Source organism: Anabrus simplex, chromosome 1 (genome assembly GCF_040414725.1).
Source record: "Anabrus simplex isolate iqAnaSimp1 chromosome 1, ASM4041472v1, whole genome shotgun sequence".
In the NCBI taxonomy this organism is placed as follows: Eukaryota; Metazoa; Arthropoda; class Insecta; order Orthoptera; family Tettigoniidae; genus Anabrus; species Anabrus simplex.
This window is the reverse complement of record NC_090265.1, coordinates 1,762,895,357-1,762,922,059: the sequence shown is the minus strand read 5'-3', so window position 1 is coordinate 1,762,922,059 and position 26,703 is coordinate 1,762,895,357. Positions and strand designations below refer to the sequence as shown.

The following is a 26,703-nucleotide window of genomic DNA, read 5'->3' as shown; positions in this document are numbered from 1 at the left end:
GTTTAAATTTTGTAACCTTTCTCGAACGTTCCGAAAGCCTAAAATCCAAATACATCTTCAAGCCATATAAACGGCAAGTCCAGTATTTATCTGGGTTGCACGGAGCTTGTGCTCCACTAGAGATGTACATGAAAATACATCAGGCGTTTTATAAACAGTTTCTGTATATACAAGGTAATTCAGGTGTTGGACATGTGGAAGCTCCGCGAACCCACATCTCTCGCTCACTCGATCGTCTCTCAGAGCGAAAGAAAGAAGCACGCAGAAACCTCTTGCGCTCCATAAGGCTTGGATTGTGACTTCTGTTTATTTTTCAAACATGACAATTCTTGAAATTCTCTTTGAAACTCTACCGGGAGGTACACCCCAACGCCGCTCATTTAAATCTAGTGCCTAAATGAATTCCCCTATTGGGAAAACCATGAAACTGGAACTACATCAAATTAGAACTTTACACAGAAGATGTCAGCACAGAAATCTGATGTAATTTTGTTATTGTGAAGTTTCCTGAACTGACTGTATTTCTACTTGTTTTGATTGCCATTCATCACGACGTTTGGACTTTCGTCCATAGATGTCACTACAAAAAAACTATGATCATGCACCCTGGTGCAAAGTGAAAGAACTTTTGGTTTAAAGAAGTTTTGTATTCATAATTTTTTTTACTAATTGATGTTCATTTATCTTTAGGTTGGCAATATTTATCTTTTCTTTCCGCCAGTTTTGAATCCAGCCAATCCCAAATTTCTGTAATTAATTTTCCACCTACACAGGCCTTTTCTCCGATTCTGAGTGTCACTTTTGAACTCAACCAATCAAATTCTGTGGGTGTGTCTTGATCTTTCAGGAATGATCTCGAACTTTCCCCGAGGGTTTATAAACTGCGGCTTTTCACGTCTCTTGGCCATTTGATTGTCATCTAAGTGTGTGTGTCAAGCAGGAGGCGGGCGGCGCCTCTTTCATCAGGCAGCAGTACAGCGACAAGGTAATGGCCACATATCATCTTTCTTGTTGTAGCTAACGCCGCAGTTTAACCCGAGGAAAAGGTCCGACTCATTAACTATGTACCCTACTTTTATAAAAGTGTAACTTTTTGCCAGCTAATGTAAAAATTTAATAAAATCTTTAACTGTAAATCGGGGATAGAGAGTGATGTACCCTCTCGAGCTCCCCTTCATATTGGTTTGAGGTGACTACGGTTTTCTTCCTTTCCGTAAGGTCTTAATTTATTCTTATACGAGTCACCTCCATAGTTTGGGAATAGCCCCTGTGTTATCGGCCTAGTGCCCTTTGGGTTTCAAGTGTTCATATCTAGGAGTGCAAGTAATCACCTCCATTCATTTTGTGTTCGGGCCATTTAATTAGCAATTATTCTTGTTCCATGAAGGCCCAGTAGTTTGGGTATTAAATACCCCTGTATAATCCAGAAATTGTAAGTTGATGTTGCCTTGAATAGATTGGAAAACTGAGAGCCTGTGAGCTCTTTTTCAAAGTAGGATTACTGTATGCCTCTTGAAGGCTAGATGTTGTTTGTCGGGAGCAAGTGCTCCGTGAATTAGGGGATTTCTGCCCTTTGAACAAAGTTTTGCTCTTTTGTAAATTTGAGCTGGGAGCTCAAAAATCGTAAAACTAGGGGCTTGAAGCCCAAGAGTGCTAAAGTTCTGAAATCTTATATTTTTCTATTTTGTACCTGAAATGTCATTGTTATCTCACTAAGTGAAAATTTGTTAAGTTTGTTGTTTTTAAAAAATACAACCTTCAGTTTATGTTTTAAATTCAATTCTTGACATTGTAGTTAGACCCATTCATCCCGGCACCTTCTTTCACCTCTGCGGTCCACAAATACCCCGGAACAGAAACAATATGAGATCTTTTATCACTCTCAATGTACTGAGAAGACTTTACTCTCCGTACGTTGATGCAACTCGGAAAAGTAGGCGCGATATTGCGGCTTACTAGACGACTTCCTGAGAAGTAGAACAGGAACAAAAGAGAGTTCACGCTTCATTTTTTTTCATTGTATTCGAAACAATGCGTATCCTACAACGCAGGGTGAACTCGGGCAGCCTCAACTAGCGTCTCAACATCCAAAATATTCATTACAGTAGAACGCCGTTCGTCCGAAATAAAGGGGGCGGAGCCACTTCGGTTGACGCGTTTTTTCGGATGACATATGGTAAATATTTTCGGAAGTTAAATATCGAAATAAAAAGGCATAAACTCTGTTAAACAAAGGTGCATACTGTATATTAACATTAACATATTTACATAATATCACTGGTGTAGATTAATTGCTTTGTTCAACAAAGCAATCTGAAATAATGAAACAATTTTTGTTACCACTGAACTGAATACTGTTAGGTACAGTAATTTTATTACAGTACTGTAATTAAAGTGTGTAGTACTGCATTTTAATAATAATTCGAAATCTATCTTACCTCCAATGCATTAAATCCATCATCTGATGTAAGGCAATTCTCAGAACTGCTATTTTCAACGTCGGAGTCGTCTGCATAATCTTCATGACGAATAATACAGTAACAATAATAATGATAATAATAATAACAACAATAATAATACGGTAATAATAATTCCTGCTTGTTCATGAAAAATTGGATCATGGAACGAACTAGAGGGTAAGAAACTGTCTTGTTTTATGCTACACGTGCATTCTGACATAAGTCATAATGTGAAAATAGGGTTTGCCTAGTAGCTCTCAGCACATATAGCAAGAAAATTACTAATAACGACGGCTAAGAACGAGAGGGTAAAAATAAAATATTAAAATACAATTATGCAAGAGCCGGGTTTCGGTTAAGCGGGGTTCTACTGTATTTTCATTGTTGTACGGAGGGTCCAAGTGACTAATGTGAACACCCAAACACTACTAAATTGCTTAGGTGAGACTTCGTGACGAGTTACGAAGAGGGGAGAGCCGGTGAGCGACGCATGTTGCCTATATGCCATGTGTCACAAGAAGCCTAGTCTGAAGGGGTCGAGGAGGTTCTAGTATGAAAACCCAAACCTGCCTCTCTCGACACAAAGGCTCGACTCCCGCAATCTGGCATGAAAGCGGCTGTACGCTTCTCAGTTTCACCAAAATAAATCGAACAATGTCCTTTACGGTGATCGAAGCTCCCCTTTATAATCTAGGCTACCCAAACAGCATTACAAATGTCTCTAACTCTCAGGAAACATACATACATACATACATACATACATACATACATACATACATACATACATACATACATACATACATACATACATACATACATACATACATACATTATAGACTGTTATACCTTTCAGCGTCCAGTTTGCAAGCCTCTGTGAATTTACTAAACGTCGCCACAATCCTCGATTTGCAACTAGTGTTGTGGCCTCATTTAGTTCTATATCTTTTATCTTTAAATCGTTAGAAACTGAGTCTAATCATCGTCGTCTTGGTCTCCCTCTACTTCTCTTACCATCCATAAGAAAGTCCATTATTCTCTTAGGCAACCTATCCTCTCTATTCGCCTCACATGACCCCACCACCGAAGCCGGTTTATGCGTACAGCTTCATCCATCCAGTTCATTCCTAAATTAACCTTTATCTCCTCATTCTGAGTACCCTCCTACCATTGTTCTCACCTGTTTGTACCAGCAATTATTCTTGCTACTTTCATGTCTGTTACTTCTAACTCATGAATAAGATATCCTGAGTCCACCCAGCTTTCGCTCCCGTAAAGCAAAGTTAGTCTGAAAACAGACCGATGTAAATATAGTTTCGTCTGGGAGCTGACTTCCTTCTTACGGAATACTGTTGATCGCAACTGCGAGCTCACTGCGTTAGCTTTACGACACCTTGATTCAATTTCACTTACTATATTACCATCCTGGGAGAACACACGACCTAAGTATTTGAAATTATCGACCTGTTCCAGCTTTGTATCACCAATCTGACATTCAATTCTGTTAAATTTCTTACCTACTGACATAAATTTAGTCTTCGAGAGGCTAATTTTCATACCATACTCATTGCACCTATTTTCAAGTTCCAAGATATTAGACTGCAGGCTTTCGGCACAATCTGCCATTAAGACCAAGTCGTCAGCATAGGCCAGACTGCTTACTACATTTCCACCTAACTGAAGCCCTCCCTGCCATTTTATACATTTCAGCAGATGACCCACGTAAACTACGAACAGCAAAGGTGAAAGATTATAGCCTTGTCTAACCCCTGTAAGTACCCTGAACCAAGAACTCATTCTACCATCAATTCTCACTGAAGCCCAATTGTCAACATAAATGCCTTTGATTGATTTTAATAATCTACATTTAATTCCATAGTCCCTCAGTATGGCGAACATCTTTTCCCTCGGTACCCTGTCATATGCTTTCCCTAGATCTACGAAGCATAAACACAACTGCCTATTCCTCTCGTAGCATATTTCAATTACCTGGCGCAATATGAAATCTGATCCTGACAGCCTCTATGTGGTCTGAAACCACACTGGTTTTCATCCAACTTCCTCTCAACGACTGATCGCACCCTCCCTTCTAAGATGCCAGTGAATACTTTGCCTGGTATACTAATCAATGAGATACCTCGAAAGTTGTTGCAATTCTTCCTGTTCCCTTGGTTATAGATAGGTACAATCACTGCTTCTGTCCAATCTGAAAGTACCTTACCAACACTCCATTCTAATTTTACTACTCTATGAAGCCATTTCATCCCTGCCTTCCCACTATACTTCACCATTTCAGGTCTAATTTCATCTATTCCTGCTGCCTTATGACAATGGAGTTTATTTACCATCCTTTCCACTTCCTCAGGCATAATTTCACCAATATCATTTTCCTCCTCCCCGTGAGCTTAGATGTTCGCAACACCAACAGGATGATTTCCTTTTACATTGAGAAGGTGTTCAAAATATTCCCTCCACCTTTCCCGTGATTCCCGGGGATCTGTTATGAGATCACCTGAATTACTCAAAACACTGTTCATTTCCTTTTTTCCCGCCCTTCCTAAGATTCTTTATTACAGTCCAGAAAGGTTTCCCTGCTGCTTGACCTAGCCTTTCCAGGTTATTACAAAAATATTTCCACGACTTCTTTTTGGATTCAACAACTATTTGTTTCGCTCTGTTACTTTAATTTACGTACAAATCCCTGTCGACCTCGGCCCTTGTTTGGAGCCATTTCTGATAAGCCTTCTATCTACGTCTGCAAACTGCTCTCACTTAATCATTACACCAAGATGTTCGCCTTTTCCCATCTTTACACACAGTTGTTCCTAGGCATTCCCTTGCTGTTTCTATTACAGCATCCCTGTACGCCACCCATTTGCTTTCTATATCCTGAACCTGCTTATTTTCTACTGTTCAAAACTCTCACTAATCACATCCATGTACTTCTGTCTAATTTCCTCGTCCTGGAGATTTTCTACCCTTATTCGTTTGCAGACAGATTTCACTTTCTCTACCCTAGGCCTAGAGATACTTAGTTCACTACAGATTAGATAGTGGTCTGTATCATCGAAAAATCCCCGGAACACTCGTACATTCCTAACAGATTTCCTGAATTCAAAGTCGGTTAAGATATAGTCTATTGTGGATCTGGTACCCCTATCCTCCTATGTGTAGCGGCGAATAGACTTAAGCTTGAAGAATGTATTCGTAACTGCTAAACCCATACTAACACAGAAGTCCAGCAAAAGGTTCCCATTCCCATTAGCTTCCATATCTTCCCCACATTTACCAATCACCCTTTCGCATCCTTCCGTTCTATTCCCAACTCTCGCATTGAAATCATCCATTAGCACTATTCTATCCTTGCTGTTGACCCTGACCACGATGTCACTCAATGCTTCATAAAACTTGTCAACTTCATCCTCATCTGCACCCTCACGTGGTGAATACACGGAGACATTTCTAGTCCTGATTCCTCCAACTGACAAATCTACCCACATCATTCGCTCATTTACGTGCCTAACAGAAACTATGTTGCGTGCAATGGTATTCCTGATAAAGAGCCCTACCCCAGACTCTGCCCCTCCCTTTCTAAAGCCCGTCGAGTACACTTTATAATCTCCTATCTCTTCCTCGTTATCTCCCCTTACCCGAATATCACTTACTCCTAGCACACCCAGATGCATCCTCTTTGCTGACTCAGCCAGTTCTACTTTCTTTTTTCCATGAGGCCCATTAATATTGATATCTCCCCATCGAATTCCATTTCGTTCGCCAAGTTGTTTCCAAGGAGTCCCTCTCCTGTCAAATGGGAGTGGGACTTCGTTACTCCCATAAGTCCGAGGCTTGCTTTAAGTGTTCTGAGCTCGGTAAATTCATGAAGCAGGATGCTACCCTACTTGCACATAGTCCAAGTGAGGATCTCTCCTCTAACGGGTTATGGACCACCGGTGAATTGTATAGTCCTAGCCGCCTGAGCACAAGGAGGGCCATGACTCAGAATATGTCCGAGATGCCCACTCCCATTCTATAGCAACTGTTATCCCGACTCTCAGGACCACTTACCAGGTCACACAGCCGTTGCCCATGGTTCACGTGACTACAGTAACCCACACCGTGAACCATAGGAAATAGATTCTTTAAATTCTCTAGACTTAAAATTGGAGTGTAGGCTGTTGTGCTATGTTCGATGAAATAATTAGAAATAAAACAAATCCAGAGAAAGTACTTACTGGAACCTAAAATCAATAACGTTAGTATGAGCTATAGAATTAATCGTCAACGTGGGGAGATACCAAGGTAATGGTCTTGTGATATATTCGTCTCACTCTGAATTGAGGCTGTTTTGAATTAAATAAAATTCAAGAAACTTGGTGATCAAACTTTACCAGTGTTTCGCCCCAGTGTGACATGGGCTCATCAGTTTGACGATTGAGCTTCCTGAATTTAATTTAGTTACCTTAATGAAATGTTTGAACTGACCATCGTCTAAGCTTATTCTAGGTTGAATTGAGCGTGACATCGATTCCAATGTATTGATGTAGGACAATGTTGAACATATTTAATTCTCTGTAGCAGGACTGAGGTTCATTAGTGATAAGCAGATTAGTTCACATTCCTGTCTGACAGAGTATTCCAGCTTAGCATGTGAAATAGTGGGCTTTCTGCGTGCTAGTTACATCGTTTTGGATGACAAAGCACTAGCAACTGTGAAAAACCGTCTACATTCAAGGTACTTACTGCTGTAATATTCTTTTATGATATCGGCAGCTTAGAACATATTGATCATGAAGTGAACTTAATTACGTAACAAACGTGACCATTTGTACCGTGATCATAGCTTTAGACCTCCCGTTCTATGTGTAATACGAATCACAAACATGTTTCGTTTTAAACATCTCACGTGCGCCAGCTTGGGTTCGAACCACGGGCGTAGATAAGCGTTCCTGAGTTAACGCTACTAGGATATCTACGGGGTGTATCAGAACTATACACATAAAATAATGAATGATATTCTTCGTGTTATTTTGAGAACGATAAATAATAATGGGGTATGGTCTCCGGAGAGGCCTGGTGCAGGTCTTTTTCTAGTAGACGGCCTATTAGGTGACCTGCATGACTGTGAAGATGAGGGCCCTACATAGGATGATTTCTAATGTCGAATATGCCACACACACCCAGCCCCCGAGCCATTGGAATTAACCAATTAAGGTTAAAATCCCCGACCCGGCCAGGAATCGAACCCGGGACCCTCTGAACCGAAGGCCAGTACGCTGACCATTCAGCCAACGAGTCGGACGTTAAGAACGATGATGCAATCGGACTGGCGGAGAAAATTATTTCTTTTGGAGAAAATGAGGTTATTTTGTTACTTTCAGGCGCGAACTCGCCGTATTTGCTATGCCAGAGCACAAGCCACTGTCGTGTTTCAAGGAAGAGAAGGGGAGGGAGAGGAAGTGGGGTGTATGATGGTGACAGAGATAATGCTACGCGCGTATGCACATGTATCCTCGTTCGACTTGCCCAAGATTGTCCTTGTCTCTTACAGGCAATGTGCACAGTTCGTTTATTAAACAGCCGTAACTGCACACACAGTACAAGAACACATCGTAATTAAGACACACTTGTTAACATTGATGCTTTCACAGCACGTACTTGCAGACATGATAGGGTCTTTCTGGCTTATGCCATGTTAACAAAACAAGGCTCAGACGGTTAAGGCGCTGGCCTTCTGACCCCATCTTGGCAGGTTCGATCCTGGCTCACTCCGATGGTATTTGAAGGTGCTCAAATACGACAGCCTCGTGTCGGTAGATTTACTGGCACGTAAAAGAACTCCTGCGGGACTAAATTCGGAACCTCGGCGCCTCCAAAGACCGTAAAAAAGCAGTTAGTGGGACGTAAAACAAATAACATTATTATTAAAAAACAAGGTGAAACTCTTTACGTTTCGCAGAGAATTTTTCTCCGCGACTTCAGGAGAAAATCTCGACTGCTTCCGAGGAAGTCCTCTACAATAACGAGGGTTTGAATTTAAATTACTTTACCATTGGAGCTGTAGTAGTACGCTTTTTCGTCACCTGATGGCTCGCTGTATGCTGGCACAGTGCTCAAAGAGGGAGCTGACGAAAACATTAAGCTCCAATTAAGATGTTCTATCACACCGTGTATGCGTGATGAGTAAGAGAGAGGTTGTCAGACAAATCAGGGACTAATGTGGTACCAGAAAATAGAAACTAATCAAATAAAATGCAACGAAAGACACAAGGTTAGAATAGAACAGAGCTGAAGAATGAAAGGTAAGTATGTGGAGGAAATCAGAGGATGATGTGAGACGATGTGAGAGAAAGAGGGGGCATAACACAAGTTATGAAAGTATGACTTTAAGCCATAACACATAACTTACAATGAACCAACTGGCCAAGGCGAACGTACGAATTTGGACAACACCGAAGCGAGATAACAATATAGAGAATACAGGGAAGAGAACTATGTACGTAAATCGTTAATGGGTTAATCGTTAATTGATAGCCAGTGTCAATGTTGACATTGCTAGGATGTTTACGTATTTCCACAGCTTCCCGTATAATCCTAGACCTGTAGTGTGTAGCGTCGGTAGTGGGTAGTGTGGAACGCGACATCATGACCGGAAGATAGGGCGTGCTCAGCTATTGCTGACTTGTCTGGCTGGTTGAGACGGATATTTTACTGGTGTTCCTTGATGCGAGTCCCAATGGACCGGGATGTTTGGCCAATGTATACCTTGCTGCAAGTACAGGGAGTTTTGTACACTCCAGGGTATAATGGTGGGGACAATTCGTCTTTGCTTTTACGGTACCTAAACTGTTAACAATTTTAGTGACGGTGCCAAACAGAGTTTTTATATTGTGCCTGCAGAGGATGTTGGCAATTATGTCTATGATCTTGTGAATGTAAGGCACGTAGACAGTTCCCTTCACTTCTTCTTTCTCTGTGATATTTGCTTAATTGTCCCTCTGGGAAGCAGGGCTCTATGAATCTATACATCGTTGTAACCACTACACTTGAAAGCGACTTTGAGTGTGTCCATCTCCTCCTGGATATTTGATGGCTCAAAAATTCGTGTCGTTCTCGTGGTAAGCGTCATGAGAATGCCCTGTTTTTGTGCTGGATGGTGGCGAGAATCTGCATGGTGGTAGCGATTTGCGTGAGTAGGTTTATGACAGATGGTACGTCCTAATGAGCCGTCCAGTTTCTTTCCTACTAGAACATCCAAGAAAAGAAGGCATCCTTCCGACTCCATCTCCATGTTGCTGATTTAAGTGGTTTAAAATTACTCGAAGTTTCCCAGAACCTCCTGTACATATCATAAATGTGTCATCAACATACCTAGAACAAATAATAGGTTTAACGGGCGCAAAGCGATAGCCTCCTTCCCAAAATGTCCCATAAAGAAATTAGCCACTACGGGCAAAAGTGGACTTGCCATAGCCATCTGTTCTTAAAATTGCCCACGCCACAAGAAATAGCTCGAAGTCATGCAGTTGTAAATTAGTGTAGTAATGTACTCGAGGAACAGATGCTCAATGAGAGGCATGACCGGGTCAATCGGCACTTTAGTGAACTAGGACTCCACATCGAAACTCACAAGAAGTGTATTCGGTTGAAGGGTTATGGTTGAAAATTTATTGAACAAATACAGAGAGTCTCTAACGTACGATTCAGTACGTCCTATATGTGGCTGGAGCGAATTGCTTAGGTAGATAGCCATAGCATACGTAGAACATCTCGCACTAACAATTGGTCTGACGAGAACGTCTTCCCTTTATTGATTTTTAGGAAATCCATATAATGTAGGTGATACTGCGTCTCCCGGAGTTAGATATTTAGTCTCCTCTTTCTAAATTGAAGACTCCCCTAAAAGATTCACAGTTACGTTGGACATACGAGTGGTAGGGTCACGTAAGCTCAGTCTGTAAACAGGCTCTGACAATATAGCCGAGATCTTGTTCTTATACTCGTCAATGTCCATAACCACCGTCGCATTACCCTTATCAGCTGAGAGAATGGTCAATTCAGGGTCGTCTTTAAGTTCCTTCAGAGCTCTCCTCTCGCCTCTAGTAAAATTAGGCGCGGGTACAGCAGCAGACACATTTCTGTCGTACCTCCTCAGCCTCACCCGTAGAACTGCCGTCTCCTATCATTATCATCCTCTGTTTTTCTCCACATACTGTCTTTTCATTCTGCAGCGCTGTTCTATTCTATCCTAATGTATTGAGTTTTTAGTTTCTATTTTCTTCTACCACATTCGTCCCTGATTCGTCTGTTGTCCTCTCTGTTACTCCTCATGCACACACGGTGTGATAGAACATCCTAAATGGAGCACGGCCGACTTGATGCTTCGCTCTAGCTAAGGAGCGCAGCGAGGGATCCAGTCGGCCGTGATTGGAGCTTAATGTTGTCGTCAACTCCCGGTTGGAGCGTTGTGCCAGAATACAGCGAGCCACCTGGTGATGAACGAGTGTACCACTACAACTACAACGGTAAAATAATCTTAAATTCAAACCCTCATTAGTAGAGCTGGCCAAAACAGTTGCTTTTAGACAACGATTGCCGCCGAAACCGTTGCCTGCAGACAACCGTTGTATGAAACGGTTGCAAAATCACGTACTGCTACCGTTGTGTATACAAGTGAGGTAGTGCATCAACCGCCGCTGCAACGTCTCACGTCTTTCCTTGTACCGGCCAGCCAGCGATGCTTATCATTCTATCCAATATAAACTAATATAAAGGAATTGAATTCATTTACGTATTTCAGTCATACGGCATAATCATTGCATATAAAAAGATTACAACGGGACCAAGAACGCAATTTTCCAACCACCCTGAACCGAGAAAAAGTTCTTCCAAAGTTGATAACAGTTTTTTTTTCTAGGGAACATTAAATTCTTAAATTCTGAAATTTATGAACTATGTATAAAACATTCCATTTTATATCGTGTTAAAATCTGGTTGCTGAATGGTATGGATGAAGTCTTGGGTAAGGAGTACAAGATGAAAATAAATAGAAAACAAATGTAATGGAGTGCAGTCGAACGAAGGCAGGTGATGTAGGAAATGTTAGATTAGGAAACGAAGTCTTAAAGGAAGTAGATTAATATTGTTACGTGGGTAGTAAAATAACTAACGATGGCAGAAGTAAGGAGGACATAAAATGCAGACTAGCACAAGCAAGGAAGAGCTTTCTTAAGAAAAGAAATTTGCTCACTTCAAACATTGATATCGGAATTAGAAAGATGTTTTTGAAGACTTTCATGTGGAGCGTGGCATTGTATGGAAGTGAAACATGGACGATAACTAGCTCAGAAAGAAAGAGAATAGAAGCGTTTGAAATGTGGTGTTACAGAAGAATGCTGAAGGTGAGATGGATAGATCGAATCACGAATGAAGGGATACTGAATCGAATTGGTGAGAAGAGGTCGATTTGGCTAAATTTGACGAGAAGAGGAGATAGAATGATAGGACACATCTTAAGACACCCAGGACTTGTTTAGTTGGTTTTTGAAGGAAGTGTAGGTGGTAATAACGGTAGGGGTAGACCAAGGTATGAATATGACAAGCAAATTAGAGCAGATGTAGGATGCAATAGTTACGTAGAAATGAAAAGGTTAGCACAGGACAGGGTGGCATGGAGAGTTGCATCAAACCAGTCAGTGGACTGATGACTCAAACAACAAACAACAACATTACATCACGGAAGTCACAAACCAGATTGTAGAAAATAAAGTAAAATATAAATAATAACTTAGTAACAACAACAACAACACTAATAATAGTAACAATAACGTGCAGGTTACATAATGTACTGGTATTTTTACTGGTAGTTTACCCAGAGAACGAGAGAACTGTCAATCTGTTTACATTTGAACGATGTAACATGAAGACGAGTTAATTTCGTACTTACTCCCCAATGGAAAGTTTGATTACAGTATATATTCAATATGCCCCAGTCGTACTTCGATGCACAGTTCACAACGATGTAGTAGCGACCTTTGGACTCTGTTCAGGATGTGGTGTGTGTTGTGCATTACCTCTGTCTCCCACTTCCCACTTCCCCTCCCTCCTCTAACGCACAGAAACAGACCACGGCTGGCTCTTTGCATGGGCGCCCATATGACAGTTTGTAAAGGGGAGCCTAGACCTGGGAGTGTGTAGTATTTTAAATATTTTGGAAGATAAATGGTGACTTTTATTCCGCAGTAGAATAACACCCACGTTATCCTCTGCCTGTTGGTGGGGTGCGGTACTACCACTTCTAAGTAATACCGACTTTTTTCTTAAAAGAAAAACACCTGAATACGTTAGATTTTTGCCTTTCCCTGAGAGCTAGAGGGGGGCCGCGCCCCCCTCCCTTTCCCCCCGGGTATGGGCAAATACGGGAAGTTCATGAATTTGAATTTCGTGCCCGGAACCTCCCTGATTCTTTTTGTCAGTATTCTTATGATACACCTGTATAAGGTGCATTGTTGGAAGTTCTCTTTTAGACACGGCATTGCAGGGGATGTTGTCTGGAATTATGAGAGAAGTACAATTTATACTGCTTCCTGGTTTTATAAGGGAGGGGGGTGAGTTTGCTTGAAGCTGAACGTATGCGTCGAGTCTTTTTCCGGAATTCATAGATAGTGACTACGTATTACGAAGTAATATGAGTATTGGTAGCAGATGTGTTTGATTCGTGCAGTGGCCAATGTATCGATGAAGGGAATTTAGAGGTATTAGTTAACTCAGTAGTTCAGTGGGAAATCTGGTATTAAGAATGCCAGCCGCTAACAGATTACAAGGTGATGCAAATCAGATGCAAATCAGATGCAAATCATAGTCAGAAATTTTGGAAGGCATCCTCAATCGAAAACACAAACCGGCTGGATGTTGTTCAGATAACAAGTGGTAATTTGAAGTAACACGTTTGCCCAGCTTCGTTTGAAAATTATTGTGATCGTTCTCGGGGAATATAATAGATAACGAGCGTCCTGTAATGCATTTTTATGGTCAAAAGGATGTCCTGTATAAGATATTCGTGTTTCCTTTATGCAGCAAGGAGTTCTGTCGATAAAGCGCTGCACTAAGAAACTTGATCTGAAGGATATCCAAAAAGTGTAGTAAGATCAACCTATATTATTGTAAGCCGTAGTGTTAAGCACTGGAAATACTTAAGTTTGTGAGAATTCGTATATCATGATGCTGGATTTAGAATGTTAAACTACCGGGCGAGTTGGCCGTGCGCGTAGAGGCGCGCGGCTGTGAGCTTGTATCCGGGAGATCACTATCAGCCATATTCAATCGTTTTTACGATGTGGCCTCTTTAAGTCCGAAGCAAGGTAGGTTTTCATGAGGTCTCTCCATCTGGGACGGTCTTGAGCGATGTTCTGCCAATTGATCCCAGTAATCTTCCGGATGTCCTTATCCCATCTGTCCGGTGGTCTTCCCCTTGGTCTGAGATGATCTTTCGGACACCACTCAAGCACAAGCTTTGTCCACCTACCATCAGTTCTCCGAGCAACATGGCCTGCCCACTGCCATTTTAGGGTAAATACCCTTTCTAAAATGTCACTGACCTTTGTGACTGACCTGATGTAATCTGCTCTCTTCCTGTCTTTCTTCGTCAAGCCTAGCATGAACCGTTCCATAGCTCTTTGGGTTGTTCTGAGTTTTTGCTTAACAAACTCGCTCAATGTCCAGGTTTCACAACCGTAAGTCAGTACGGGGAGAACACTCTGGTCAAAGACTATCTTCTTTAGGTGGGGTGGCATGTTGGATTTGAAGACTGAAGAATTTCTTCCGTAGGCTTGCCATCCTAGTTTGATACGTCGGAAGATTTCCGGTCTTAAGTCCCCTTTCATGTTTACAAGTTGCCCAAGATAGACAAATTCATTGACCTGTTGTAATGTGGTGTTTCCCACATGCAGGTAGGTTCGAATCCCACTATCGGCAGCCCTGAAGATGGTTTTCCGTGGTTTCCCATTTTCACACCACGCAAATGCTGAGGCTGTACCTTAATTAAGGCCACGGACGCTTCCTTCCAACTCCTAGGCCTCTCCTATCCCATCGTCGCCATAAGACCTATCTGTGTCGGTGCGACGTAAAGCCCCTAGCAAAAAATGTTAAACTAGTAGTATTTCTTGTAACTTTTTCTTTCCATGGAATTGCTTTTTGTACACTTGTTGTTGTTGTTGTTGTTGGGTAATTGTGTCTTAACATTACTTTATTATTACACGACTAAATGACCATTGCCACTGGGATATTTCCAGTTGCGATGTATTTGTTAATAATAATAAAAACATCATTCGCGGCACGCAGATTTGCGGTCACCACAGAATCGCAGTAAATGGAATAAGCAATACGCTTACAGACAATTCAATAACACCATTATTTTACTCGAATAATTTCACGTTAGGTCATGTAGATTTGGAATGCTTAATTTATATTTTAATACTTTTATCGCAGGGGAACGCAAAAAGTGCCCGTTTTCAAACGTGTGTCAACGATGCGTCAACTAGACATTGTTTCTCTAAACAGTGCGCGTGAGAGAAGAATGTTGTTCTCACAGCAAGCGAGCAGGAGCCCAGGCAGGTTAGCGGGGATATCCCGAGATTAAGCTAGCGAGGCCCGCCCGCTGTTGGAGTGACCACAAATCTCCTGTGACTGCTGGGGAATTTCTGTGAATGGGCACAAGTATATCTCAGTGACCGCTGATGTCTGGTGACCGCAAATATCCGGCAACCATCCAAAAGAAAATGTTTCCTGTTTGCGGTGAGAGGTGCCTGTGACGCATCAAACAATGTACTCGGGGACTACGTTGATAAGTTCACTGGAGGATACCTAAGAAAAGCCGATTTTATCACCGCCATTTACAGCCGAACTGAGTGATGCAGTCGGTTAGAGGTTGTTCTATTCATTCCAGTGAGGTCAGTGGCTTTTGGGAGCGTTTAAAATATTACAAATCCGTATCATTCACTTTTAGGACTTTGAAATAACTCTCCCAATCCTAATTCGTATCACTGGCTTCTAGGACTTTAAAATAACTCCCCTATTCTACGCCTTTACCTGACTAGGATAGCGTATTACCATTGTGTAATACAGAAAATTGCACGTGGAACCAAATTTTCGGATCAGGAATGTGCCCTAGGCATTTTTGCTTCACTGCGAATGGTTATTTATTACCCAGAAATGTATCTCATTTTAAAACAAATGTTCTCGAATTGGATTACTTACATTTCACATCCAAGTTGAACGGGTTACTCTCTGATTCTCCTTCAGTGTTGGAAGTCACACATGTGTACAGTCCGGACGAGTTCCGATCCACAGACTGTAAGACTAATGTCTGGTTACTCAGGATGGTCCCAGCACTGGCATTATTCTGAAGAAGCTGACCCTGTAACATAAGAAACCATACTTCTGCATAACATGAAATGGTTGTTAAGGTAGCTTACTATATACCTGTTATAGGCTTCCATTCGCATACTAAATGAAAGGATCTCACGAGCTTTGTACTGTAACATTTTTCGAAGGTACTGAATTGTAGGAGATTGATCAGGATTTGTGCAAACAATTTTGATCAGTTGGTGAGGCGTACATGCGTGAACTGTAGCAAAGTGCCGCATGTGGTGCATTAATCTGTGTCCTTATTAAAGTCCAGATTAAATTAAAATGGCGCCGGTTCTCAAGTGTATTTCAGCTATCAAAAATTGCGAAATATTGTCGATTAATTTCCAAAATACATGTTTGCATGCCACCGTGACTCGATACACATACGAAAGGCCATTTACCCACAAAATGCACCCAGAATAGAATTCCACTGCAAATCACGTAAACGTCCTTTACGACAAGAATGGCTGTCCATGAAAACTAACTGACACAGCAAGAAATGGAGAAAACGTTCAGCGTGATTCAGTCAATTTTCAGTACTATCATTCTTCAAAGTTTTCGCTTTGAACGCAGTGTAAATGACGTACATTTCTTTCTTTCTTACTCTGCTTACCCTCCAGGGTTCCTCGAACTCAGCGAGGGATCCCACCTCTACCGCCTCAAGGGAAGTGTCCTGGAGCTTCAGACTCTGGGTCTGAGGATACAACTGGGGAGAATGCCCAGTACCTCGCCCAGGCGGCCTCACTTGCTATGCTGAACAGGGGCCTTGCGGGGGGATGGGAAGATTGGAAGTGTTAGAGAGGGAAGAGGGAAGAAAGCGGCCGTGGCGTTAAGTTAGGTACCATCCCGGCATTTGCCTGGAGAAGTGGGAAACCACGGAAAACCACTTCCAGGATGGCTGAAGTGGGAATCGAACCCACCTCTAATCAGTTGACCTCGCGAGACTGAGTGGACTCCGTTCCAGCTCTTGTACCACTTTTCAAATTTCGTGGCAGAACAGGGAATCGAACCTGGGCCTCTGGGGGTGGCAGCTACTCACACTTTAAGTGAGTAAGTTTTCAAAATAGTTCATGTGAACTAGTGATAGGAATATCGAATATTTTAAACTATCGGTAGACTATCGATTGTGAAGCGTGACTATCGAATGAAAACATTCGATGATTTTCATTCGGTTTGACATAGGTTATAATGTAGTAATATACGTTTCGTTCTGCGGTAGTAGGCCCCTACGTTAGTCTATAAGATAAGAAAAACTGTCCCGATTAAAGTAACTGTGGTGATTATGTTTCATTTTAAATAAAATGCATGTCTGTGTCCCTAAGCACAAGTTATTGAATGTAAGATCGTCTGTTCATAAAATAACAAACTTCAGGTTATTTCAGACGAATGTTAGGTTTACACCTTATTATAATGACACCACAAATTAAAGTATTGTGAATACAGCGAACTAAACTAAATGAAAAATAACATGTTTTCTTAGGACCAAGTAACAGTGCGTATGTTAATTAATGATTCCATTCATTTCAGGTTAATGTTCAATCATTAGAGATTTATGGTTAGTATATGGAAAGTATTTGTAAAAACTATAACATGATTATCTATTGATAACATGTACAATGTCCTCCCAATGTCCGCCTCTGTGGTGTAGTGGTTAGTGTGATTAGCTGCCACCCCCCGAAGGGCCGGGTTCGATTCCCGGCTCTGCCACGAAATTTGAAAAGTGGTACGAGGGCTGGAACGGGGTTCACTCAGCCTAGGGAGGTCAACTGAGTATACGTGGGTTCGATTCCTACCCCAGCCATCCTGGAAGTGGTTTTTCTGGGTTTCCCACTTTTCCTCCAGGCAAATGTCGGGATGGCACCTAACTTAAAGCCACGGCCGCTTCCTTCCCTCTTCCTTGTCTATCCCTTCCAATCTTCCCATCCCCCCGCAAGACCCCTGTTCAACATAGCAGGTGAGGCCGCCTGGGCGAGGTACTGGTAATCCTCCCAGTTGTATCCCCAAACCAGAGTCTGAATCTCCAGGACACTGCCCTTGAGGCGGTAGAGGTGGGATCCCTCGCTGAGTCCGAGGGAAAAACCGACCCTGGAGGGTAAACAGATTAAGAAAGAAATGCACAATAATAAACTACACTTATCATTATACAACTTTGAGTCAGACTTCACTCCATAACGAAAGTGGAGGCCGATTTCAGCGCTGACTAGTGGAAACAATTGGAATTTGCGAACCGTATGAAAAACCGAATGGAAACGGAAACAATCGGTTGTAACGATAGTTGACGACTGTCGAATAATTCGGTAGTTTCTATTCGATAGTCCCGTCACTAATGTGAACAGTATATCCCGATGCAATATTTTTCAATACAACACTATACAGAATGGTAGAAAACAATGTGAACCAGGTATATGACCGTTAGAGCTGTTGAAGTTATCCAATCAGTTCACTTCGCGGGCAGAGTGAACATTATCTGAGATAATGTTGTCTCATAACTTCTACACATTCAAACACTCCTCTACGTAGAAAACGAATGGACGTGGTAGCCAAACGACATTGTCAATGTCTTCTCAGTAAAGCAGCCGCCGTTCTGTCCACGTAAATGCACGGGTGATATTTCTTCTTTCTACAGTTTCCTCTATGTCGCACAGACACAGATAGGTCTCACGGCAATGATGTGATAGGAAAGGGCTAGGCGTGGGAGGGAAGCGGTCGTGGCCTTAATTAAGGTGTGAAAATGGGAAACCACAGAATCCCATTGTTTTAAACTGTCAAATGATTTATTCATAGCAATATGTTGCAGAAATAAGGCCAAATGATCTAGCTGAAGATAACGAAGTACTTCCAGTTTATCGTTCATTACGGACTCTATCTCAAAATGTTCAAGCACTGTCAGTAAAATCCTTGACATCATTATGGACCGGTTTAAAAATGTGATTTACATGGCAAACTTGAAATTGTCATTTTCAGATAAATGCATTACAGCCAGTGTTGAATATCTTATTCCCAGCTTCATCCAAGATAGTACAGGGGAAGAGAGAAATCCTCAGAAGTCAAGAAATATGTACATAATTACGTTGCGGTCTCCCGAGGAACATTCGTAATTGGGTTTCAAATAGTTAATTTTGAAGCCGAACTAAAGGATATGTCCCACTTGATCTGCTACGACGGAATTTTGTGGTATCGAAACGAAATATTGTTTCATACTGCAGCCCTCTCGAAAGAACACCACAGTCTAAGCCCAGCGCTGCTGACAGTGGTGTTGGAATCCACCATCTCCCGAATACAAGGTCAGAGCTGTGCGCCCCTAACTCTGAAATACAAAGACACATTATTATTGGTTCGCATTAGTTTTAAAACCTGACAGTCTCGTTGCTACAAACAGGGTATCAGCAGTCACGTAAAGCTATAAGTTTGCTTGGCTAGGTATTAGGAGATAGATGATTGTTGCTGGTGTCAGAAGGCAGACAGATAGATAGATAGATAGATAGATAGATAGATAGATAGATAGATAGATAGATAGATAGATAGATAGATAGATAGATAGATAGATAGATAGATAGATAGATAGATAGATAGATAGATATATGTCTGTTAGGTCATCAGCCCAGAGGCTGGTTGGATCCTCAACTAGCACCACCAAAGGCTATGCAGTTATAGGGAAACTGCAAAACCCAATGTCAGAGCCCAAATGAGGCGTACTAGGCAAGATGAGGAGTGTGGTAGTTTGCCATTGCTTTCCTCACTGGACCAGAAGGTGCCACTGCAGCACGACTGATCCTATGAGCAACACCTTTCATAACACTCAGACACTAGTTGTGCCCCAAATGTCATTACTCAGCACCACCAATACCCCAGCAGCTTCCATATTGTCACAGCCATGGATGAGACTGGGACTTCGGTGCAAACTACACTTTGCTCTGGCCTGTGCCAAGAGATGGATACAAAAATACTGCATCCATCAAGAAATGACAACAGGCGGGATAGATAGATAGATAGATAGATAGATAGATAGATAGATAGATAGATAGATAGATAGATAGATAGGGATATCCGAGAGGGAAAATGATATAATGTTAGATACTTATGAATTACTTCCAGTAAAAGGCGTATTCTGGAGAGTGTTGAATGATACTGGTTATGGCACTCTGAAATATCGTACGCCGAACACTTCTACTATAACGAGTTGCAATATAAACCATAACCATGAAATCGAAACAAGTAACACTAACAGAAAAATAGTGAGCAGTTGGAGAAAATAGGAACCCAAAAATGACATTTTACAATGGCCATCTAAATCATTCATAAAGCCATTTCACAAAATCAGAGTGTTTTAGACGTAATAACTGAATGGTACATTTATTATATTCTCCGAATCGTTTACAACAATAGACCAAAGTTAATGCCTACAAAACTGCATGCATATCATGGACAGACAAAGGAGTGTGTTTGTCCAACCCTTGTACCGTTTCTCTGCGGGGTCGGGGATGAGGTGAGATGAATCTCTCGTCGTGGGTTTTTATGACCGGATGCCGTTTCCTGACGTCAACCTCATCAGAGAAGTTAATGTGATGAAATGAATGACGTGATATATGATAGTAGGAAGGGAGAGGCATTTTCACACCAGGCAAATGCTGGGACTGTACTTTCATTTAGGCCACGGCCGCTTCCTTCCCATTCCTAGGCCTTTCCTATCCCACCGTCGCCATAAGACATATCTGTGTCGGTGCGATGTAAAGCAAATAGCAAAAACAAATAGGAAGGGAGAGGGTGAAAGCAGGTGACGGCACATAGCCTACTCCTCTGGATTAACACCAAGTGTCTGATGAAGAAAAGTGTACAGTATTTTTATTTCATTTATGACTTTATTTTACAAGGACAATCATAAGAGATATAATATATTAATTTAATATTAGTTTTTATATAATGTAATAGTATATGTGTTTCACATCGTTAGGTTTGTACCTGTCTGAAGCATAATAAATAAATAAATAAATAAATAAATAAATAAATAAATAAATAAATAAATAAATAAATAAATAAATAAATATATGAATAAATAAATAAATAAATAATTAAATAAATACATTAATAAATAAATGGTGTCGCTCACATAGTGGCACTGATCATAGGCAATATAGACACACGATGTATAACACAGGCAACATAGACCCATGGTGTTCCTTACATAAAAAGCGCCACTCACAGGCAAGGCAGACCCATAGTGGTACACACAAATTATGGTACTAATCACGGGCAATGCACAATCCTGTGGTGTTCCTCACATAGTGGTGTAAGGCTCATTTCTAAAGATAATAGGCAACTTGATGTCTTTGGAGTGTACAGACCGGGAAAGGATAGCGCTGACACCGATTCAGAATTATTTGATAAGATAATCAGCTATGTGGGAAACGAGATGGAAAGGAATGTGATTGTAGCGGGAGATCTGAATTTACCAAATGTCAATTGGAAAGGAAATGCGAACGACAGGAAGCATGACCAACAAATGGCAAATAAGTTAATATGTGAAGGACAGCTGATTCAGAAAGTGATGGAACCAACTAGAGGGAAAAATATCCTGGATGTGGTACTGGTAAAACCAGATGAGCTCAATAGAGAAACCGAAGTAATAGATGGCATTAGTGATCATGAAGCTGTTCTTGCCGTAGTTAAAAATAGATGTGATAGAAAGGAAGGTCTTAAAAGTAGGACTATTAGGCAGTACAATATGGCTGATAAAGCAGGCATGAGGCAGTTTCTAAAAAGTAATTATTATCGGTGAAAAACGGTAAATAAGAATGTAAACAGACTCTGGGATGGGTTTACAGCATTTGTTGAGGAATGCGAAAACAGGTTTGTACCTTTAAGGGAGGTAAGGAATGGTAAAGACCCACCTTACTTTAATAGAGAAATAAAGAGTCTAAGAAAGGTGCAGACTGGAAAGAAATAGAATTAGAGATGGCTGTGGAAGTAAGGAGAAATTGAAGGAACTTACTAGAAACTGAATCTGGCTAAGAAGGCAGCTAAGGACTGACCTGTCTAAAGCATTTGTTAACGTGGATCATGGGAGACTACTGGCAAAAATGAGTGCAATTGGACTAGACAAAAGAGTGACTGAATGGGTTGCTATTTGTCTTGAAAATAGATCTCAGAGAATTAGAGAAGGCGAAGCTTTATCTGACCCTGTAATAATTAAGAGGGGAATTCCTCAAGGCAGTATTATTGGACCATTATGTTTCCTTATATATATAAATGATATGAGTAAACATGTGGAATCAGAGGTAAGGCTTTTGCGGATGATGTTATTCTGTATAGAGTAATAAATAAGTTACAAGATTGTGAGCAACTGCTACGTGACCTCGATAATGTTGTAAGATGGACAGCAGGCAATGGTATGTTGATAAACGGGGTTAAAAGTCAGGTTGTGAGTTTCAAAAATAGAAAAAGTCCTCTCATGTTTCATTGCTGCGTTGATGGGGGGTGAAAGTTCCTTTTGGGGATCGTTTTAAGTACCTAAGTGTTAATATAAGAAAAGATCTTCATTGGGGTAATCATATAAATGGGATTGTAATAAAGGGTAAAGATCTCTGCACATGGTTATGAGGGTGTTTAGGGGTTGTGGTAAGGATGTAAATAAAAGGGCATATAAATCTCTGGTAATACCCCAACTAGAGTACGGTTATAGTGTATGGGACCCTCACCAGGATTAACTGATTCAAGAATTGGAAAAAATCCAAAGAAAAGCAACTCGATTTGTTCTGGGCGATTTCCGACAAAAGAGTAGCGTTACAAAAATGTTGCAAACTTTGGGCTGGGAAGAATTGGGAGAAAGAAGTCGAGCTGCTCGACTAAGTGGTATGTTCCGAGCTGTCAGTGGAGAGATGGCGTGGAACGAAATTAGTAGAAGAATAAGCTTGAGTGGCGTTTATAAGCTAGAATCATGAAATTTGGTCCACATAGGGCCTTCGATTGTGTACATGTGCGCACTAAAATTGATAACTCTGTCTTTCCCATAAGTGTGTCAAACAAAGAAATATACGTGTAAAAATCACCAAATTTACGAACACTCCAGAAATACAGCCAAATCTAACGTATGAGGGAGAGAGATACGACAAAAAATCATAGGTTCAAAGTTGTTGATTACTCCAAATTGAATCGAGATTGTGTCATCCGTTTTGTGACATGACTTACCGTTTAGCCGCGAAATATCTCGAAACAAAGGTCTGCACGGACATTAGATTTGCCTCAATATTCCGAAATGTTTCGGGGGTAAGAAGTGAAATATTCAAAGATCTTTGGAAACTTTCTGTCGATTACGGGCTAAGACTTGTAATTTTGCCAAATTTCAATTTTCTAGCTCGTCTGACAGACTGTGCCTCAATCTTGCTTTGAGGGAGAGCTTAAAAATGAGGACTTTCAGGACACTAAAGCTAACAAATATGCAGATGGTCATTATTACATTTGAAACGGGTAACTGTACGAAACTTTCGCCAAAATAGTCAATGTACAGACACACGGTCGTTACGATTTTATTTACTTATATATATCTTATATATAAAATATGCTCTACGTACAACACTTTTGGGCTATGTCCGCTGTACATAGCCTGTAAAACCAACCGTCCATGATATCTCCGTTATTAATTCACCTATTGAAAAAATGCACATGAGAAAAAAGTTTTCGAAATGAATATCCATCCAGGTTGGTCGATTTTCAGTCAGGTTAGTCTTGTATATATTGTAAAAAGCAAAGTCATCTCCGTACAGGCCATGAAGGCCCTTGGAGGGGTGGAAGGTAAAGGCTTCCACTATCCGTAACCCCGGCACGTGATAGGGTAGAGTGGTTAGCTCTACGCCCGGCCTCCTTTGCCCCCAGGAATTAACCAAGTACTCATTTTGCTGTAGGCTGAGTGAACCTCAAGGCAATGTGCACCTGCGGAAGTGGAAATCTCGTTTCTTAAATTTTACGACCTCCTGACGGGGATTCGAACCCACGTCCTTCCGGGCGAACCGAGCACGCCTTTACCGCCTCGGAAGTGTAAAATCACTATTTTGGTGCGAAATAAATCTCCAGTCCGTTCCGGGAATTTGAAATGGTATGGACTTCAAAATCTACCTTTGGACAGGTGGATGCTAAATATGAAGTTTGGTTGACATATCTCCAGTAGTTTTTAAGTAATAAGACATACGCTTTACACGCATCCGTTGTTAAGTCCGGTCGGACTTGTACCGAAAAGCGGTCCGTTAATGTTATATCCCTTATTAATCCTCGTATCGAAATGATGCATTTGAGAAAACCGGTTTAGAAATTGATTTTATTAAGTCAGGTAGATATCCATTAAGTTTGGTTGTGTATATATATATATATTTTGCTAGGGGCTTTACGTCGCACCGACACAGTTAGGTCTTATGGTGACGATGGGATAGGAAAGGCCTAGGAGTTGGAAGGAAGCGGCCGTGGCCTCAATTAAGGTAGAGCCTCAGCATTTGCCTGGTGTGAAAATGGGAAACCACGGAAAACCATCTTCAGGGCTGCCGATAGTGGGATTCGAACCTACTATCTCCCGGATGCAAGCTCACAGCCGCGCGCCTCTACGCGCACGGCCAACTCGCCCGGTGTATATTTTGTGGGAGTGCAAAATCGATGTTTCGGTTTCCTATAAACTCCCAGTGAATTCAGTGATTTAGAAACAATATTGGCCCTAAATCCTACCCAAGGACAGGTGGATTCCAAATATGAAGTTTGGTAGCAATATATCCAGTAGTTTTCAAGTTACAGACAAACATACAAACAGATAAACAAATAGACAAACAGACACCAAAGCTAAAAATTATTCAGATGGTCACTATTACACCTGAAACGGATAACTGTACGGAAATTTCACCAAAATAGTCAATGTACAGACACACAGTATTTACGATTTTATTTATATAGATTATTATTATTCCTTGATTATTGTATGGATGGAATAACATTTCTCTTAGGCACCATTAGTGTCCACTGTGCAGTGTGACCGTGAACACAATTCCCTCACCACAATGCGGTCCACGAACAGCAAGCAGGTGAGATCACGTCATGCGTCCCAGCTTGAGGCTGTTGTCAATGGGAAGCTCTGCAGGCAGAGACGGCGCCAGTTGCCATTTCTCACATCCTATGTGTACGACTGATTTGCACGTTTCTGTTCCTGAATACTACTACTACTACTACTACTACTACTACTACTACTAATAATAATAATAATAATAATAATAATAATAATAATAATAATAATAATGTCCGCCTCTGTGGTGTAGTGGTTAGCGTGATTAGCTGCCACCCGCGGAGGCATGGGTTCGATTCCAGGCTCTGGTACGATATCTGAAAAAGTGGTACGAGGGCTCGAACGGGGTCCATTCAGCCTGGGGAGGTCAACTGAGGAGAGGAGGATTCGATTCCCACATCAGCCATCCTCGAAGTGGTTGTCCGTGGTTCCCCACTTCACCTCCAGACAAAGGCCGGAATGGTGCCTAACTTAAGGCCTCAGCCGCTTCCTACCTCCTTCCTTGTCTATCCCTTCAAATTCCCTCACCCCCACAGCATAGCACGTGAGGCCGCCTAGGCGAGGTACAGGCCCTCCTTCCCTGTTGTATCCCCCCGATCCAAAGTCTCACGCTCCAGGACACTGACCTTGAAGCGGTAGAGGTGGAATCCCTCACTGAGTTCGAGGGAAAAACGATCCTCAAGGGTAATAATAATAATAATAATAATAATAATAATAATAATAATAATAATAATAATAATAATAATAATAATAATAATAATAATAATAATAATAATAATAATAATAATATTGCATTGTTGTTTAGGTCATCATTCCGTAGGCTAGTTTGATGCAGCCCTCCATTCCATCCTATCCTGTGCTAACCTTTTCATTTTTACGTAACTACTACATCCTACGTCTATTCTAATCGATTTTTCATATTCATATCTTGTTCTACCACTACCGTTTATAACCGCCAATACTTCCCTGAAAAACCAACTGAACAAGTCCTGGGTGACTTAAGATGTGTTCTATCATTCTATCTCTTCTACTGGTCAAATTTCGCCAAATGGTTCTCCTCTCACCTATTCGATTCAGTATCTCTTCATTCGTAATTCGATCTATCCATCTTATCTTCAGCATTCTTCTGTAACACCACATTTCAAAGCCTTCAATTCTCTTTCTTTCTGAGGCAGTTATCGTCCATGTTTCACTTCATACAATGCGACGCTCCAGAGGAAAGTCTTAAAAAACTCTAATTCCTATGTCAATGTTCGAAGTGAGCAAACGTATGTCCTTAAGGAACACCCTCCTTGCTAATACTAGCCTGCAGTTTTGTCCTCCTTACTTCTGCCATCGTTAGTTATTTTATACCCGAAAGCAAAGCAAAGCAAAGTCACCTCCATACAGGCCATGAAGGCCCTTGGAGGAGCGGAAGGTAAAGGCTTCCACCATTGTTAACCTCGGCACGTGATGGGGGTAGAGTGGTTAGCTCTACGCCCGGCCGCCTTTGCCCCCAGGAATTAACCTGGTACTCATTTTTGATGTAGGTTGAGTGGACCTCAGGGCAATATGCTATTTTATACCCAAGGTAACAATATTCATCTATCAATCTAATATTTCCTACATCACTTGATTTCGTTCGATTGAACTCCATTACTCTTGTTTTGGATTTTGTACTCTTCCTGTAAATGAAATGGCGTTTGGCTTTTAGTGCCGGGAGTGTCCGAGGACATGTTCGGCTCGCCAGGTGCAGGTCCTTCGATTTGACCCCCGTAGGCGATCTGCGCGTCGTGATGAGGGTGAAAAGATGATGAAGACGACACATTC

At 41.4% G+C, this 26,703-nt stretch overlaps 1 protein-coding gene across 1 annotated transcript in view; it reads right to left on the bottom strand.

Annotated features, from left to right (window-relative positions):
• The window catches only part of LOC136864405 (nephrin-like), a 1,213,465-nt gene that overhangs the window by 98,874 nt on the left and 1,087,888 nt on the right, over positions 1-26,703 (bottom strand). The window contains exon 9 of the mRNA XM_068226736.1: positions 15,708-15,867. Within this exon, the coding sequence (XP_068082837.1) occupies positions 15,708-15,867 (160 nt within the window). The remainder of the gene's footprint in view (positions 1-15,707; positions 15,868-26,703) is intronic.